This window comes from Saccostrea echinata, unplaced genomic scaffold (assembly GCF_033153115.1).
Source record: "Saccostrea echinata isolate AGI-Se365-2 ecotype Australia unplaced genomic scaffold, CSIRO_AGI_Sech_v1 ptg000009l, whole genome shotgun sequence".
Lineage (NCBI taxonomy): Eukaryota > Metazoa > Mollusca > Bivalvia > Ostreida > Ostreidae > Saccostrea > Saccostrea echinata.
This window is the reverse complement of record NW_026889758.1, coordinates 31,037,904-31,054,603: the sequence shown is the minus strand read 5'-3', so window position 1 is coordinate 31,054,603 and position 16,700 is coordinate 31,037,904. Positions and strand designations below refer to the sequence as shown.

The window sequence follows — 16,700 nt, the reverse complement described above, 5'->3', positions numbered from 1 at the left end:
CTGTCTGTCTGTCTATCTGTCTTTAAGCAATTTTTCAAAATGCTTCTTCTCCTACAGTTTTTGGTCTGATTTCAATATAACTTGGCACACAAGTAGACTACACTAAGATAAATAATTCTATATATCGGTTTTTGATTTCCATGAACGGTGTTGCCATGGTAACTGAAAACAGAAATTTCTGTGAAATACTTTCAAAACGCTACCTCCTACATTTTTGGTCTGATTTCAATATTAAGAACTTGTCACAAGTGATTTTAATATAGCGTCGCATGGAAGTAGACTACATTGAGATACATAATTGTCTGTATTGTTCTTTGATGAATGATGTTGCCATGGTAACTAAAATCAAAATTTCTCTAAAATTCTTTTAAAAGGCTACTCCTTCTACAGTTTCAGTCCGATTGCAATTCATCTTGCCACAAAAAGACAGTAAAACAAGGGTTATTATTTATTTATTGTTGTTGCAAAGTTTCAAGTCCAAGTGCTACTTTTCTCTTCCTTTGTTATAAGTACAAACCAGTAGAGCTGGTTAAGTAATTGAGCAGGTTCATGTTCAAGTAATTAAAGCCTTGTGGTGACAAAACTTGCATTGATAATTGATAATGACTAAAGCTGCTAGACTTGCTTTGGATGTTGCACCTGACTAATTTTTAACAAGAGTAAATAGGTGCAGGTTCATTTATATTTAAGTCCTACCTGGACCAAACTTGCAAAGATGATGCATCTCGGGATGCACACTTCAGATGCTGATTCTTCCAATATTTTTAGATATATTTGAACAGTTTTTTGGAGCAAGTCCATTCCCTAGTAACTAAAATCCTACCCAGATCAGCTTTCAAATGTTTGTTTTACTTATTTTGGTATTTTCTGTATTTAAAAGTACAGCAGGGTGGTGGTTTACTGTATTTCATTCTTGAAATAAAAAAAAACAACAAAACATATCTACAAGCGTTGTAGCTTCTTTTTTTTTTTAATAACTATTTCAATTTACATGATGCGAACGCTGTTCGAACTGGTCTCCATAAAGCAGTGGAAGGTTGTGTAAGGTCCACGATCGGCCGATCTTGGGTCTGTGATAGTTTCACCGCTATTGTCGTAATTTCGGGCAATCGTCTGACCAGGTTTGTGCGAGAAAGTTCCATCGCTATCTAAACGGTAAAAGTGATAGTCCATTCCAGGCCATATTACTAGAGCAACTAAATTCCTGTTCGGAACCGGTAAACACTGTTCAGATGGCGGCTCAACACGAACCAGTCCATCTAATTCAGAACTATACTGCAAATTTTGGCCGGTGGTACTTGGGTAATTATATCCACTGGCTCGTCCCGGTTGTGCAAATGTGTTTGTGATGATGTCAGTGGCATAGTTATAACAGTTATTTTGTTCTTGTATCATTGAATTTGAATTCCACCTAGATGGTTGAAACATAGTTGATGACTGGGGGTTTTGACAAGTTCTTGAACTCGTAAATTCCTGCGAATGCAATATAAAACATTTCAAGTTTTTTTTTAAAACTTTAATTTAATTGATGAGAAAGTCTTGTATGCGGCAATGTACTGGAAGAAATAATTTATACTGACCGTGTACAAAGGATTGTTTCTGTCTTTGCCAAAAATCTGGAAAAAAAAAAGAAGATAATTTGAACTTTACTAAAATTTAATTCAATTCGAAAAACAACCACTTATATTTATTATGACTGCTGTTACTGTGCATGGTTATTTGTAAGCAGTACCAGCGAAAAGGTATCATTAAGTTTATCATAGTTTACAATTGCTAGCTAAATTGTAACTATCCCCCTCCCCATCTGCATGCGTCATCCTAAATGAAAATCGTTACCATGGGTACGGAAAGGTGATTTCGGGGTGTCATAATTATGTTACTACTTGCAATAACAGTTATTTCCAAATTTTGTAGCAATTTCACCATTGACGATAAATAGTCGTACTAAAGTGGAATGCCTGGACAATTTAATAGCAAGATTAAAGACAAAAATATTTAATGTTTAACGTCTCTCTAGAGAATTTTTCACTCATATGGAGACGCCACCACTTGCCGGTGGAGAGCTGCAAATTTTGACCTATGCTCGGCACTTAGGGCCACAGAGCAGTGAGGGATCTTTTTCATGCCAGCACCTACTGCGACACAGGACCTCGGTTTATATGGTCTCATTCGAAGGACCGGTCTCCACGTCCCATAGTGGGATTCGAACCTGCGACGTAAGGATCAATTACTCGGCAATTCTAGAGCGAACGCTCTAACCACTGCGCCACGCGGGCGACACATGCAGTGGGTAAATGATATTGTAGGATACAATATCATTTACCTACATGCAGTAGGTAAATGATATTGTAGGCCCGATAATCAAGAGGGATCCAATGTAAATAAATTAAAGCTATAATTACCTTTTCTATTTTATAGTACCGCGGGTAAGGATTTTTTTTGTTAAATAAAACGTTTGATTTACGTTTTTTTTTTTCTTTTTCCATATGGAATACATTGTAAATATAAGCTAAAAGAATAATTTATGAAGGAAGACATACAAAAATATCCTTGGACCCGAGGTGTATATTGGAGGGGGTGGGTGGGTTTCTGTCCACGAGCGCCTTTGGTGATTTTTACTTATAATGCCGGGCGCTTGGCAAAGGAATAGATACTACCTTTGTTTACGTCTTAGGTTTGACGCGGCGCGGCGAACGAAAATTGAACCCAGGCCTCCCGATCACGAAGCGCCATCGCTCTGGAAATTAATTGTCTAGACCATTTTCGAAAATGATCCATTTGACACTAGTGAGTGTTTTAATTGGCTCTTGATATCCTGATTATTATTAAGTACAAGAAAGCAGTCAACGAATAACGTTGTCGTATAATACAGGTACCTGCTGGTTACAATGGTCTCTGACTTCCATCGGAATGTTGAAAAATTTCATCATCATCCCTTCAAGTTCTCTGCTCGAACCTCCAGGAATTGGCATTGACATTGTTCCCATATTTACAATAAAACCACGATATCCAAGAGCTAAAAAATAAACGATCGGTTCAAAATCTGATGCTTGTGAAAATTACATTGGATCAAAGAAAGAAAGACAACGCTTATGACTGAACACAATAAGATAAATAAATTTTACTTCAAGAATGCATGGTATGAGGATATAATAATTTTTTTTTTTACAAACATGAATTGCAATTAAAACTTTCATGATTTGTTTTTTACATAGGAGTATATATGTGTAAATTAAACTCAAAGGTAATTAAACGTAGTGAAATTATTTTCTTAGATATAAATTTTGTTTTTGTGAAATGGTGATAAAAGAAATCTAAAAATAGATGACCGCCTTTTATAAATATGGAACGTAATCACGCATGCTTTTGTATGTATGTATATGTATATATATATATATATATATATATATATATAATCGATGTTAAAATCCACAAAATTAAATTAATTTGCTAGTTTTAAACTATATAAATAATTTTGCAGATGTAATTTAACCTGGGAAATTTTAAGCTATGTTAATGAAAAAGTCTAATTTAGAACTACAGCTACTTTGACAACCACCACAAGGCTGGTGAGGCCAAAATAAAAAATACCTTTGTTTCCCCTAACGCGACCGACCCAGTTAAAACGCGCCGACTGGAAAGTTTGTTGTTTTTTTTTAATAAAATTATTCCAATATTTTTTTTTATGTTTATCAACTTTTATAAAATAGAATTTCATCAAAATCAGTTGTTTTCAGAACGACCGATTTTGATCTCTGATTTTCATGTGCTTTTTGAAAACAAAATGGCGCCCACAACATGTAGTTACGGAGGGTTAGTTCGTCACTTTGTGTTTAAAAAGAAAGGCGACGTATCAACCTTATGCCTTAGCATATAAGAATCATACACTCTTGAAACACTCTTAATAAAATATAACATACAATGACATTCAGAGTGTTTCGGTTGTATTTACTTACCTGTCTTAAAATTAAGGTACGTAGAGAGCATGCTTATGCCCGTAGACCATCCTTATGATACCCCTCAGGAGCAGACAAGGGGTCCACCTTGTGAAACACCAATCAATTTCACTGCATTTTATTAAATTTTCAGAGTTTTACCTTATAAACAGTTCATCAATATTCCTATGTTTACTATATGGGACCATACGAGTTGTACATAATTCTGCATATTTCATCATGATGAATAGAATTAAAACGTTCCTTCCATAGGCCTTGGAACCGGGGGGACTATGGAGGGGCTTAGCCCCCCCCCCCACTTTTTTTGCAAAGAAAGACATAATAAAGGCATTGAACATTGGACCGTAGGTTTAGCCCCCCCCCCCCTCTTTCAACAGGCACATTGCAGTGTAATCAAAGAAGGGTAAGTGGTAGCGTTTGAAAAAAAAAAATGGTATTGAAAGAAGTTCAATCCTATACCTCCCCCCCCCCCCCGCCCCCCAAATAGGATTTTTGGGTTTTTAATTCCCCCCCCCCCTTTTTTTTTGCTTGTCAAGTATTTTTTTCTGGTTTGAAATGTTTTTCTCTTTAATTACCCCCCCCCTTTCAATTTGCTTCCGACGCCTATGCTTTCTTCATGCCTTTCATTCATGGGTTAAACTTCGTGACTTTGACATTGTGTATGACATTTCTTCATTTTTAGATATGGTTTGTCTCAATTAAATATTGTTAACATACTTTTTCCAAATAGATTTGAAATTATGATACAAGCTTCCTGAGACGTCTGTGTATTTTTAGGTCACCTGAGTCACTCAGGTGACCTATTGCTATCCGTTCTCGTCCGTCGGCGTGCGTCGTGCGGTGTGCGTCGTGTGTTAACATTTGAACATTTTTAGCTTCTTCTCTGAAACCGCTTAACCAATTTCAACCAAATTTGGCATATAGCACCTATGGGTGAAGGGGAACAAAAATTGTGAATTCCATGGTCCCTGCCCCCCTGGGGCCTGAGGGGTGGGGCTAAAACCACCAAAAATAATGCAATCTTTAAAAATCTTCTTCTTTATTCCTGGACATCAAGCAGTCAAACTGTTGGCATCATTGTAATAAGCATTGAGTCCTCTACCAAAATTGTGAAATTCATGGCCCCAGGGTCAGGGGTTCTGGTGCTAGGGTGGGGCTATATAGATCATATAGGGAAAGTGCATTATTTCTTTGAAAATCTTCTTCTCTGCTCCTGGGTATTAAATAAAGTAACTAAGTACATAGTTATGAAGAACAAGAGTGCCTCTTTCAAAATTGTGAAATTCATGGCCCCAGGATCAGGGGTTCTGGTGTTAGGGCGGGGCTCTATTGATTATATAGAGAAAATGCATTAATTCTTTGAAAATCTTCTTCTCTGCTCCTGGGTATTAAATAAATTTACTAAGTATATAGTTATGATGAGCAAGAGTGCCTCTTTCAAAATTGTGAATTTCATGGCCCCTGGGTCAGGGGTTCTGGTGTTAGGGCAGGGCTCTATTGAGTATATAGTGAAAATGTATTAATTCTTTGAAAATCTTCTTATCTGCTCCTGGGTATTAAATAAAGTAACTTAGTACATATTTATGATGAGCAAGAGTGCCTCTTCCAAAATTGTGAATTTCATGGCCCCAGGGTCAGGGGTTCTGGTGTTAGGGCAGGGCTTTATTGATTATATACATTAGTTAAAATGCATTAATTCTTTGAAAATCTTCTTATCTGCTCCTGGGTATTAAATGAACTAATTTAGTACATAGTTATGATGAGCAAGAGTGCCTCTTCCAAAATTGTGAATTTCATGGCCCCAGGGTCAGGGGTTCTGGTGTTAGGGCGGGTCTCTATTGATTATATTGTTAAAATGCATTAATTCTTTGAAAATCTTCTTATCTGCTCCTGGTTATTAAATGAACTAATTTAGTACTTAGTTATGATGAGCAAGAGTGCCTCTACCAAAATTGTGAATTTCATGGCCCCAGGGTCAGGGGTTCTGGTGTTAGGGCGGGGCTCTATTGATTATATAGTTAAAATGCATTAATTCTTTGAAAATCTTCTTATCTGCTCCTGGGTATTAAATGAACTAAGTTAGTACACATTTATGATGAGCAAGAGTGCCTCTTCTGAAATTATGAATTTCATGGCCCCAGGGTCAGGGATTCTGGTGTTAGGGTGGGGCTCTATTGATTATATAGTGAAAAGGCATTAATTCTTTGAAAATCTTCTTCTCTGCTCCTGGGTATTAGATAAACTAACTTAGTATATAGTTATGATGAACTAGAGTGCCTCTTTCAAAATTTTGAATTTCATGGCCCCAGGATCAGGGGTTCTAGTGTTAGGGCAGGGCTCTATTGATTATATAGTAGAGTTGCAATAATTTTCTCTGCTCCTGGGTATTAAGTACATAGTTATGAAGAACAAGAGTGCCTCTTTCAAAATTGTGAATTTCATGGCCCCAGGGTCAGAGGTTCTGGTGTTAGGGTGGGGCTCTATTGATTATATAGTTTAAATGCATTAATTCTTTGAAAATCTTCTCTGCTCCTGGGCATTAAATAAAGTAACTTAGTACATAGTTATGATGAGCAAGAGTGCCTCTTCCAAAATTGTGAATTTCATGGCCCTTGGGTCAGGGGTTCTGGTGTTAGGGCAGGGCTCTATTGATTATATAGTAGAATTGCACTAATTCTTTGAAAATCTTTTTCTCTGCTCCTGGGTATTAAATAAACTAACTAAGAACATAGTTATGGTGAGCATGACTGCCTTTTCAGAAATTGTTTCATGGCCCTTGGGTCAGGGGTTCTGGTGTTAGGGATGGGCTCCATTGATTATATAGTAAAATTGCATTAATTCTTTGAAAATCTTCTCTGCTCCTGGATATTAAATAAACTAAGTACATAGTTATGATGAGCATGGCTGCCTCAGAAATTATGAATTTAATGGCCTCTGGGTAAGGGGTTCTGGTGTTAGGGTGGGGCTTTATTGATTAGATAGGGAATTGGCATGAATTCTTTCAAAATCTTGTGTGCACCTGGGTATTTTTCAAACAAAGGAAGTGCATGGTTATGATAAGGAAGAATGCCTCATGGCCTTTGGGTCAGGGGTTCTGGTGAGGGGGAAAGAGCTCTATTGATTATATATAGTGAAAATGCATAATTTCTTTCAAAATATTTTTTCTACTACTGGTTATAAAGTAAAGAAACAAGTGTATAGTTATAATGAGAAAGGGTGCTTCTTCCAGAATTGTGAGTTCGTGGCCAATGGGTCAGATGTTCTGGGTAAGGATGGGGCTTTATTTATTTAATTTTATGGTGAAAATGCATTTCTTTGAAAATCTTCTATGCTTCTGGGGATGTTCAAGGCAAACAGAGTAAAAGTTTTAATATGCAAGGGTATTTTTACCAGATTTTTGAACACCTGGACCATTTAGTCAAGTGTTCTAGTCCTGGCCAGGGCTCTATTAACTTGTATTCTGCTGAGCAAAGTTATTCCCCTTTGCCATTCACCTTTGATAATTAATCAATGTAAATAATGTATTTGAAAGCTTAATAGAATAAGAGAATTATGCAAGATAATTTATTGTATAATGAAAATGTACTTTCATAGATTTAATGACTTGGAAAGTCAGATAGGCAGATAGATACTAGACCAATTATTTTGTTGATGCTAATCATACTATTTTTCTTGCTTTTGGGCAACAAAGCTTCATTTTTCAGTTTATGGGTCCTCTAAATTGTTGTATTGTACTCAGGTGACCGTTAAGGCCCTTGGGCCTCTTGTTCTTTAATAAGGCCCATGAAGATTGGTTGTTTCTTTGGTTTGAATTCCTTCGATAATTGTTGGGACAAAAACATTTATTTAAACATTTGCCTAGTGAAGGGCTCCAAATTTAGACTTATACGCAGCACTTTAGGCCATTGAGCAGTGAGGGATCTTTTTCGTGCCAGTATATATATCTACTGCGACACTGGACCTAATTAAGATTTTACGGTCTCATTCGGAGAACCGGTCTCAACGTCCTGCATTTGGATATGAACCAGCAACTTAAAAATAGCTCCTTACTTCGAGACTCCCAAACGAAATAGAACCACTGCACAATTCGAAGCCCTTGAAAATGTACGTTGCATGTGTAAGCACTGGAAGCTGATAGCAGGTATGAAAAATATACTCTGATGACTATAGTCTTTGCGTACTCAAGTATCTTTTAAACAGATGTATTGGATTTTAATAAATTTACTCTAATATGAGACAAATCACAAGTTCGACTGAATAATAGTTGTGAGTTAATAAACATCAAATGTTGAGTTTAAACGGCATTTGTATGGTATTCTAGCTGTTTACAAATCGCTTTCTTTTGTACTTAATTTATTTATAAAAGTATCATTCCATTAAATTTTAGAATGTATTTTCAAAGCTGCTGTCCAAAAAAAAAATTATTTGCCTACCTACCCACCCACCTTGAGATTTTAGGGTCGGGTTAGGGGAAACAAAGATATTTTTAATGATGGCCTGATTAAAATTATTAATTAGGGAAAATTTCAATGAATATTAAGACAAGTGGAAACGATAACAAGGTCGAATACGAACACTTTGGCAACAAATTGACCTAGTGTCCTAATATCACGTACTGCAGAGAAAAGGTAAAATCGTACTATCGTAAAATAACTTTTTGTTTTACTTCATCACTGTTAAACATACCTCGAGGATTGTTCTTCGTAGGTCTGAGAGGAAATTTCTTCATCATATTCATCATTAAGGGAAGTGGTACTTCAACAGATGGGTTGGGTCTACCGGAGAAAACATTAAGGTCCACCTTAGCCATAGGCATAAAGGTCTGAAAGGAAAAAAATATAGGTAAAGCCCACAAATAAAGCACAGGTTAAGTAGACAATATACAGGTTAGACAAAGAAGCAATATATAAGAAAAAAAATAAAGAAGTCTCTGGCGAGACTGTAGCTCTACTGTTTTGTGCTTATAACAAAGGATTGATTGTATGATGTTTGTTCGAGAATTTTTCACTCATATAGAAGCAATTGGACTTGAAACTTTGGAAAGCAATGAATAGAATAATGATCTTTGGTTTAGTCTCTTTTTGAGGAGAGATTAATTGCAATCAGACTAACACTATAGGAGGGGTAGCGTTTTGAAAGTGTTTCACAGATATTTTATATTTTTAGTATGCACGGCAACACCATTCATCGAAATCAAAAACCGATACAGGAAATTATGTATCTTTGTGTAGTCTACTGTGTGCCAAGTAATAGTAGCGTTTTGAAACTATTTCACAAATATTTCAATTTTAGTAACCATGGCGACACCATTCATTGGAATTGATTGATTGATTGAATGATCTTTTACGTCCCGTTCGAAAATTTATCACTCATATAGAGAGGTCACCATATACCGGTGAAGGGCTTCAAATTTAGGCCTGTACTCGGCACTCAGGGCCCTTGAGCAGTGATTATTCTTTATCGCGCCAACGCCTCGGTTTTAAGACCCATTGGAATCGAAAACCGATATAAAGAATTAGGTATCATAATGTAGTCTACGTGTGTGCCGAGTTATACTGAAATTGTAGGAGGAGTAGCGTTTTGAAAGTCATTAAAATCAAAAATCCGATATATAGAATTATGTTATCTTGGTATAGTATACTTGTGTGCCAAGTTATACTGAAATCAGACCCAATCTGTAGGAGGCGTAGCATTTTGAAACAAATTGTTTAGAGACGGAAAGACGGACGGACGATGGCATAAGCTCTTCTGCTCTCTAAACAGTAGAGCTAAAAACGGAGAAAGAATTTTGTTTTGTTTTTTTAAAAGAGAAGCATTTTTCTTTAATTATTGCTTTTTTTTTTTAATTTTTGACACTTGAACACAGCAAATAATGATTAAGTCTGGGCATAATATCAAATGCTTCATTTCACAACGCACTGTTGTGAAAAAAAAATCAGAATTATGTACATCTGAGAGGTGCAAAATTTGAACGAAATTAATAAACTAATAAATATTTTCTAGAAAAATTAAGAAAAACCCATTGTGGTGCTAAAATTTAATAATGTATGAAAAAAGATCATAAAACATTACCCTCCGATATCCATAACTTTCCACAACAACGATGAAGACACACAGAAATAAACCCGTGAAATAGTTCATGATCTTTGTATCGTAATGGCTGTAAACGCAAAGGAAACGCGTTAATAACCTTTTGCTTTTATTTCAGTTTTGTCTTGTCAGTTAATCATGTTTCCCTGTCTACAACACGTATTCGTGTGATGTTTGCGAATTTTACACGACTTAAGGTTGTACAATATGATATCAAAAAGGGAATTTAGTGACCCATATCGATGAATCAGCACATTTCCGTAGTCTCATCTATGTTTTCTATTCTTTTACTCAAGGAAACAAGTTTGCAGTGGTACAATTGTATGTTCTAACGTCCAAAACAGGTTTGATGCCATTCTCGCCGAGGCTGCGCAGTATATGGAACGAACATTTTATGAATTAAATGCTTATCAATGTACATGTTTGCGCATAATTTTGGTCCCGGAGTAAGAATATCATTAACGTGTATGTTATTGGCGCTGCGGGCCAGAAGCTGTAAATTCGTTGCAGACTACAGACAGCACTAAAAAAAATTCCCAAAAGCCTACCTGAACACACATTCAATTCAAATATATGATTCATGGGCAACAGCATAGTTTGTTTGGTAATAGAAGTACGTTAAAATGATCACAAAATTTTGAGGGCATAGAGTTAGCAGTTATTTATTTAACTTACATGTAATAAGTGCTACCGAACAAGTAAGAAACATTCAGTAATCCAGTATAAATGAAGAATTAGGAGTGCAAAATTTATTATTTAGAAGAATGATGTTGACATGGTTCCTAAAAAAATTACATTCCTTTAGTTTTGGTACAATTCAGGACACTAAAACACTTTAAAGAATAATGAAATAACTTTTAAATACACAAGACAAAATTGCTTACGCACCACCTGTAACACAATGAGCGTACAAATTATAATTTTAATTGATATATTAATTTTATACATTGAGATGATTGATATTTTAAGTATTGTGTTTTGAATTATAATTGATACTATCAGTGTGTATAGCGATGGACAATAACCTCTTAATTATGATCTTGTTTACAAACTCTTGGAGATTGGATACAATAAGTGAGCGTCTTCATTTGACGGACAATTATAGTTTTTACGATGTGTTGTTCTTGAACATTGACACATCCAATCACACTTTGTGCAAAGCTGCAACCATCTAATTAACCGAAGAATGTGCAAGATACACAATGTTAATGTAAACAGAGGACATTGCCGTATCCTATCAGGAGATGAGACAGCTTCAGTGAGGGGCGGGCTATATTAATATTAATTATGTGATACTGTAACTTCCTGATTGTTATTACCAAATACGTGATTCCTATGATGCAGCTTTTCTTACAAAAGATGTGCGCACTGAGTATCAATAGCTTTTAACATCTTAGCTCTAAGACTGACTACGAGAGCTTTTTACCATCTTAGCTCCGAGTATGTGAGCTTTCACCATCTTGGCTCCGAGACCTGCAGCCATTGAACTCTTTTATGTACCATTGTTTTTGCCTTTGCTGTGACTTTATAATAAAACTATAAACTTACAAAAGTCTTCTTAATCCAAACACATTGAGTAATTGTGTTATACACCACAGAACATTTATATTTTACTTTTCAAAATTTGTTTATGATGTTTTTGATATATAATATGTTTTTGATATATAATATATGGCTTAAGTAACAAATGAGGCATTTAAATGGCTTAATTGATAAATAACTACAATGTTATCTGAAGCATAACCATTTCTTAGAAAAATTGTTAAACGTGTCCATGTTTTATTTTTTGGAGAAATGAATTTTTATTTTAAGTTTCAGCTTCTCTGGCCCAGTGGTTCTTGAGAAGATTTTTCAATGACCCCACCCTATCATATCTTGATTACCTCCCCTTGTAAGGGGATATGGTCCTTCATTTTAGCAATTTAAACTCCCCTTTACCCAAGGATGCTTTGTACAACTTTGGATTAAAACTGGCCCAGTGGTTCTCTAGGAGAAGTTGAAAATGTGAAAGGTTTACAAACGGACGGACAACAGGTGATCAGAAAAGCTCACTTGAGCTTGAAAGGAATAAAAAATATTGTATACTAGACTTTTACCGGTGTTGGCATAAAGAAAGAATTTTAAACTTTACAGAGAGGCTACAATTCCCTACTAGTATTCGTTTAGAGGAAAAGTCTCTAAATCGCTTAAATCCGACTGACATCGGCGAAATTGGGTACCCTATCTGAGAAGTTCCACATCTTTATTTTTTATACCCAAAATTTCTGATTCGCATTAAAGCGATCTAAAGGCTTGTGGTTTAGATACTTGCTTCATTTACAACCAATGTATGTCCACAAGATCTGTTTAATTCTCAGAATAGTATTGCCTCTACAGATTTGAGCAATAAAACTTGGCAAATGAAAAGTTGTTGTGATGATACATATAATACCTTGTTACCCCCCCCCCCCCCAACACACACAAAATTCCATTTTATTCTTGTTTGATTTCAAGGAAACCGTACACCCAAAAACTAGCGGAGATTTTTTTTTCGTAAATGGATTTGTTATGGGTAGTTCACTAGAACTATGATTTTTTTTTAAATATCAGTTTACATTGTTTCGCCTGCTACAGGTACATACATGTACATGTGCGTGTTTCTTTACATGAAATGTAAAAGTAACTTCTTCTTTCCTATACAGTGCAAGGCCTAGTGGGCATACAGTGCAGGGGCAGTGGAGAGTCCTCTATTTACAATTAAAAACTGGATAAACATTACCTTCACCTAATGTTCACCAATTTCTGCCAGCCCTGACTTGAATAAGTCTAGGTATTGGGCTTCTGTTATACTAGATGGTAAAGTATTCCACAGGCGGATCCCAGGTGGAAAGAAGGATCCTTTGTAGATGTCTGTTCTGGCAAATGGGATTTGCAGTCATTGTTGATGACCTCTAGTAGCAGCATCAATATGATGGAAAAAGGTGAAGATGGAATGGCTACTAGAGAGTGTAAGATCTTATACATCAACATGCACTGTTTCTGCGGCTTGTCTGCGATGTTGCAGTGGTTCCCATCCCAGCTGCTGAATCATAGATGTGTCACTGCTGGTGGTCTGGTAGTCGGCCAGCACAAATCTTGCAGATCAGTGCTGTACACTTTTAAGCTTGTTGATGTTGTTCTGGGTATAGGGGTCCCACACAGTACAAGCATATTCCAGTTGAGGTCTAATCATTGATGTGTAGCACATCTCCTTGGTTTTCCGAGGACATCGTAGATTCCTCCGGAGAGAGACTTGGTCTATGTGGTGATTCCAGATAAAGTTGTTGGTAATGGTTACATCCAGGTACTTAGCCTTATTAGTCAAATTCAGAACCTGATTGTGTGTGATGTAGTCTCCCTGGCTGATTTTTCTTTTCCGTGTTATGCGAATGACCTCGCATTTGTCAGGATTGAATTCCATAAATTAATTTCTTTCCCATTCTTCGAGGCTATCTAGGTCCTGTTGTAGCTCTGCTGTCTTCTGTTCTGCTAATTTTCCTATACAGGAGGGTCATCTGCAAACAGACGAGCCTTCGACTTCGCCTGTGTCGCCCGCGTGGCGCAGTGGTTAGAGCGTCTGTTCTAGAGTGTTGATCCTTACGTAGCGGGTTCGACTCCCACTGCGGGACGTGGAGACCGGTCCTTCGGATGAGACCGTATAAGCCGAGGTCCCATGTCACAGTAGGTGCTGGCACGAAAAAGATCCCTCACTGCTCAATGGCCCCGAGTGTCGAGTATAGGTCAAAATTTGTAGCCCTCCACCGGCAAGGGGTGGCGTCTCCATATGAGTGAAAAATTCTCGAGAGGGACTTTAAACAACAAACAAAACAAAGACTTTACTTGTGCAGGTAGATCATTGATATATAGCACTGGACCTAGCACTGTTCCTTGAGGTACTCCTGAGGTTACTGGTGCTGAATCTGACAAAATGCCTTCCACCGCAACACGTTGGGATCTGTCGCTTAGGAATGACTCTATCCAAAAATTGGGCCACGGATTCCATAGTGGTGTAGCTTTTTAGCCAGCCGCTGGTGTGTCACTTTGTCGAATGCCTTGGAGAAGTCGAGGAGCACGGAATCAATTTCGATATTGTCGTGTAGCCCTTTTGCCAGGTCTTGGATATTGAGTATAAGTTGAGATTCGCAGGATCGTGATTTGCGGAATCCATGCTGCATATCGGATAAGATGTTGTGCTGGTCGAAGAACCGCATGATGGAGCTATGTATAAAGTGTTCCAAGACTTTGCTGCATACAGAAGTTAAAGACACTGGGCGATAGTTTGATGGTTTGCTCTTATTGTAACCGAGCAGAAGAACAACACAGCTAGGTTCACGTTGATTTCTTTATTTTAAACAGAAAATAAATAACGGCAATGGCAATTGTGTCTAGATAAAATATACATAAAATATATTCTACCCATTAGACAAAACATAACGTTAAATAGATAGAAAATAAAAAATAACATTGCAAGTTATGAAAGAGAAAAGAATTACAAAAATAAATACCTATATGGACAGCACGACCACGAGGTGTTGTGACCTTGAAATTCGCTGACGGGACAAGTAATTCTTATCGAACTTGTGTATTTATACCCAGATCTACTGCGCAACTGGATTAAGTTGATTTAAAGAATACACCAGTCAGGTATAAGATTACAAAAGAGTGTTCGACAAAAGCCTTCACAAAATGTTAGAATCTTACTGACTTGATTCAAATCATCGAATGAAAAATAAGTTTACAAAAGTGAATTCGATATTCACCTAAATAGAATATATGGAAATATTTAGTCACATTATCTCCCTTCTTCAAGATTGGTGTAAATGTGCCTGTATTCCAGTCTGCTGGGTTTCTGCCTTGGTGTATTGAGGCCTGGAAGATAAGTGTGAGTGCAGGTGTAATTTCATTGGCCATTTCCTTGAGTAGACGTGTTGGCAGTTGATCAGGACCACTTGCCTTGAGGGTTCAGCCTGGATACTAGCTTCTTATTGCCCTCTTGCCTGATGGATATGTTTGGCATGACTGTCTGTCCATATGAAGGAGTGATGACTGCTTCCTGACCACTTTGCGACGATGTATGTGAATTTGAGATCGGCGTCGCACATCCCCTGAACATTTATTAAATGAAAACATTTTCTATTTACAAACAAATGTTCATCTTATAGCGATATGTGTACCATCAATACATCCCATGACATTGGGAAATTTAAGACATTTGATAGTATTTTTGTATAAGTGTTTCCTCATGAAGTCTTGATGTATTAGAGGAAGATGGGCCAGCTGTGTCTATTCCTCCAGGAATTCCTTCTATTGCTGTCTGTCCAATACTAGTAGTGTACAATACTTTTAAGTCATTCGCACCCAACTACTGAAGATGAGCCTCCTCCTGTTTTGGTAGCCTCCTTCCTCGCGTATGATAACTTCTTCCTTGAGTCGCTAGACACATTTCTCCCTTGTTTTATATATATATATATATATATATATATATATATATATATATATGCGCGTAGCCAGAATGGAAATGTGAAGTGTACGCAGAGAACAGCAGGGTGTCTGGGCCCCCAGTAGATCAAGGGCGAAGCCCTGGTGGGGGCCCAAGGAGCAATGCCCCCGGAAGCTCCTTGATTTACCAAATATTTCAATTTTTTCTTGCAGAAAATATCATGCTATTTTGCTTTTCTTTAGAAATGAAAGACTTAGTAATAACGCAAAGTTTAACTTCCACGGAGACTTACTGTACGTGTATTTGAGGCTGAATATTTTACAATGGTATATCGTCTGCACTTTTTGTTATAATATTATTTTCAGCAACAAGTATAATAAATTTTAGAAAAAATAATATTGTATTTCAAATTATATACTATTTACTCAAGCCATTCAACAATATGTTGAAATTTAATTTCTGAAAGACCTTAAAAATTATCAGTAGAACACTTACAAATTAATGAATGATTTATTTGGATCTGGCAATGATTTGATAATAAATTTCAAACTTGACTGTATAAACATGAAAATATAAAATCTGATTCGATTGATTGTATGTTGTTTTACGACCCATTCGAGAATTTTTCACTCATATAGAGACGTCACCATATACCGGTGAAGGGCTTCAAATTTTGACCTTTCCTCGGCACTCTGGGCCCTTGAGCAGTGAAGAATCTTTATCGTGCCAACGCCAGCCGTGACACGGGGCCTCGGTTTTTAAGGTCTCATCCGAAGGACCTGCAACTTTCACTTCAATGTGCAGAACCACTAGGCCAGAAAAGCTGGAACTTATGTGGAAGCATCCTGGGATAGTGTAGATTCTAAATTGTTCATATCATAACCCCGGGGGGTAGGGCGGGGCCACAACAGGGATTTCAAGGTAGGAAATCAGGTGGAGAACAGCAGGGCCAAAGTTACTCAGGTGAGCATTGTGGTCCATGGGCCTCTTGTTTGTTTGTGTTATGTATCCTTAATGTACTTTCATACTGTGTAATATTTTAATTCAATACATAAGAATGATTTTAAGTTAGCTTAGACCTCGCTTGATACGTTTTATGTTAGGGTAACGGCCATACTTAAGTAGTACTAAGCCAGGTCCTAAAAATGTGCTTAACACATACTTATGACCCTACTTAAGTCAAAATTTTGGCATGC

The 16,700-nt window shown here is 36.9% G+C and overlaps 2 protein-coding genes across 2 annotated transcripts in view; both read right to left on the bottom strand.

Moving 5' to 3' along the window:
• The window catches only part of LOC133182209 (poly [ADP-ribose] polymerase 1-like), a 550,802-nt gene that overhangs the window by 508,325 nt on the left and 25,777 nt on the right, over positions 1-16,700 (bottom strand). The gene's annotated exons all lie outside the window — the stretch shown is intronic.
• LOC133182216 (uncharacterized) lies at positions 944-10,097 on the bottom strand. The gene is made up of 5 exons (XM_061316972.1): positions 10,029-10,097; positions 8,643-8,778; positions 2,877-3,016; positions 1,581-1,616; positions 944-1,473 (listed from the first exon to the last, which is right to left on the bottom strand). Exons 1-5 carry the CDS (start codon positions 10,095-10,097, stop codon positions 988-990), a joined length of 867 nt encoding a protein of 288 aa, XP_061172956.1. The 3' UTR covers positions 944-987.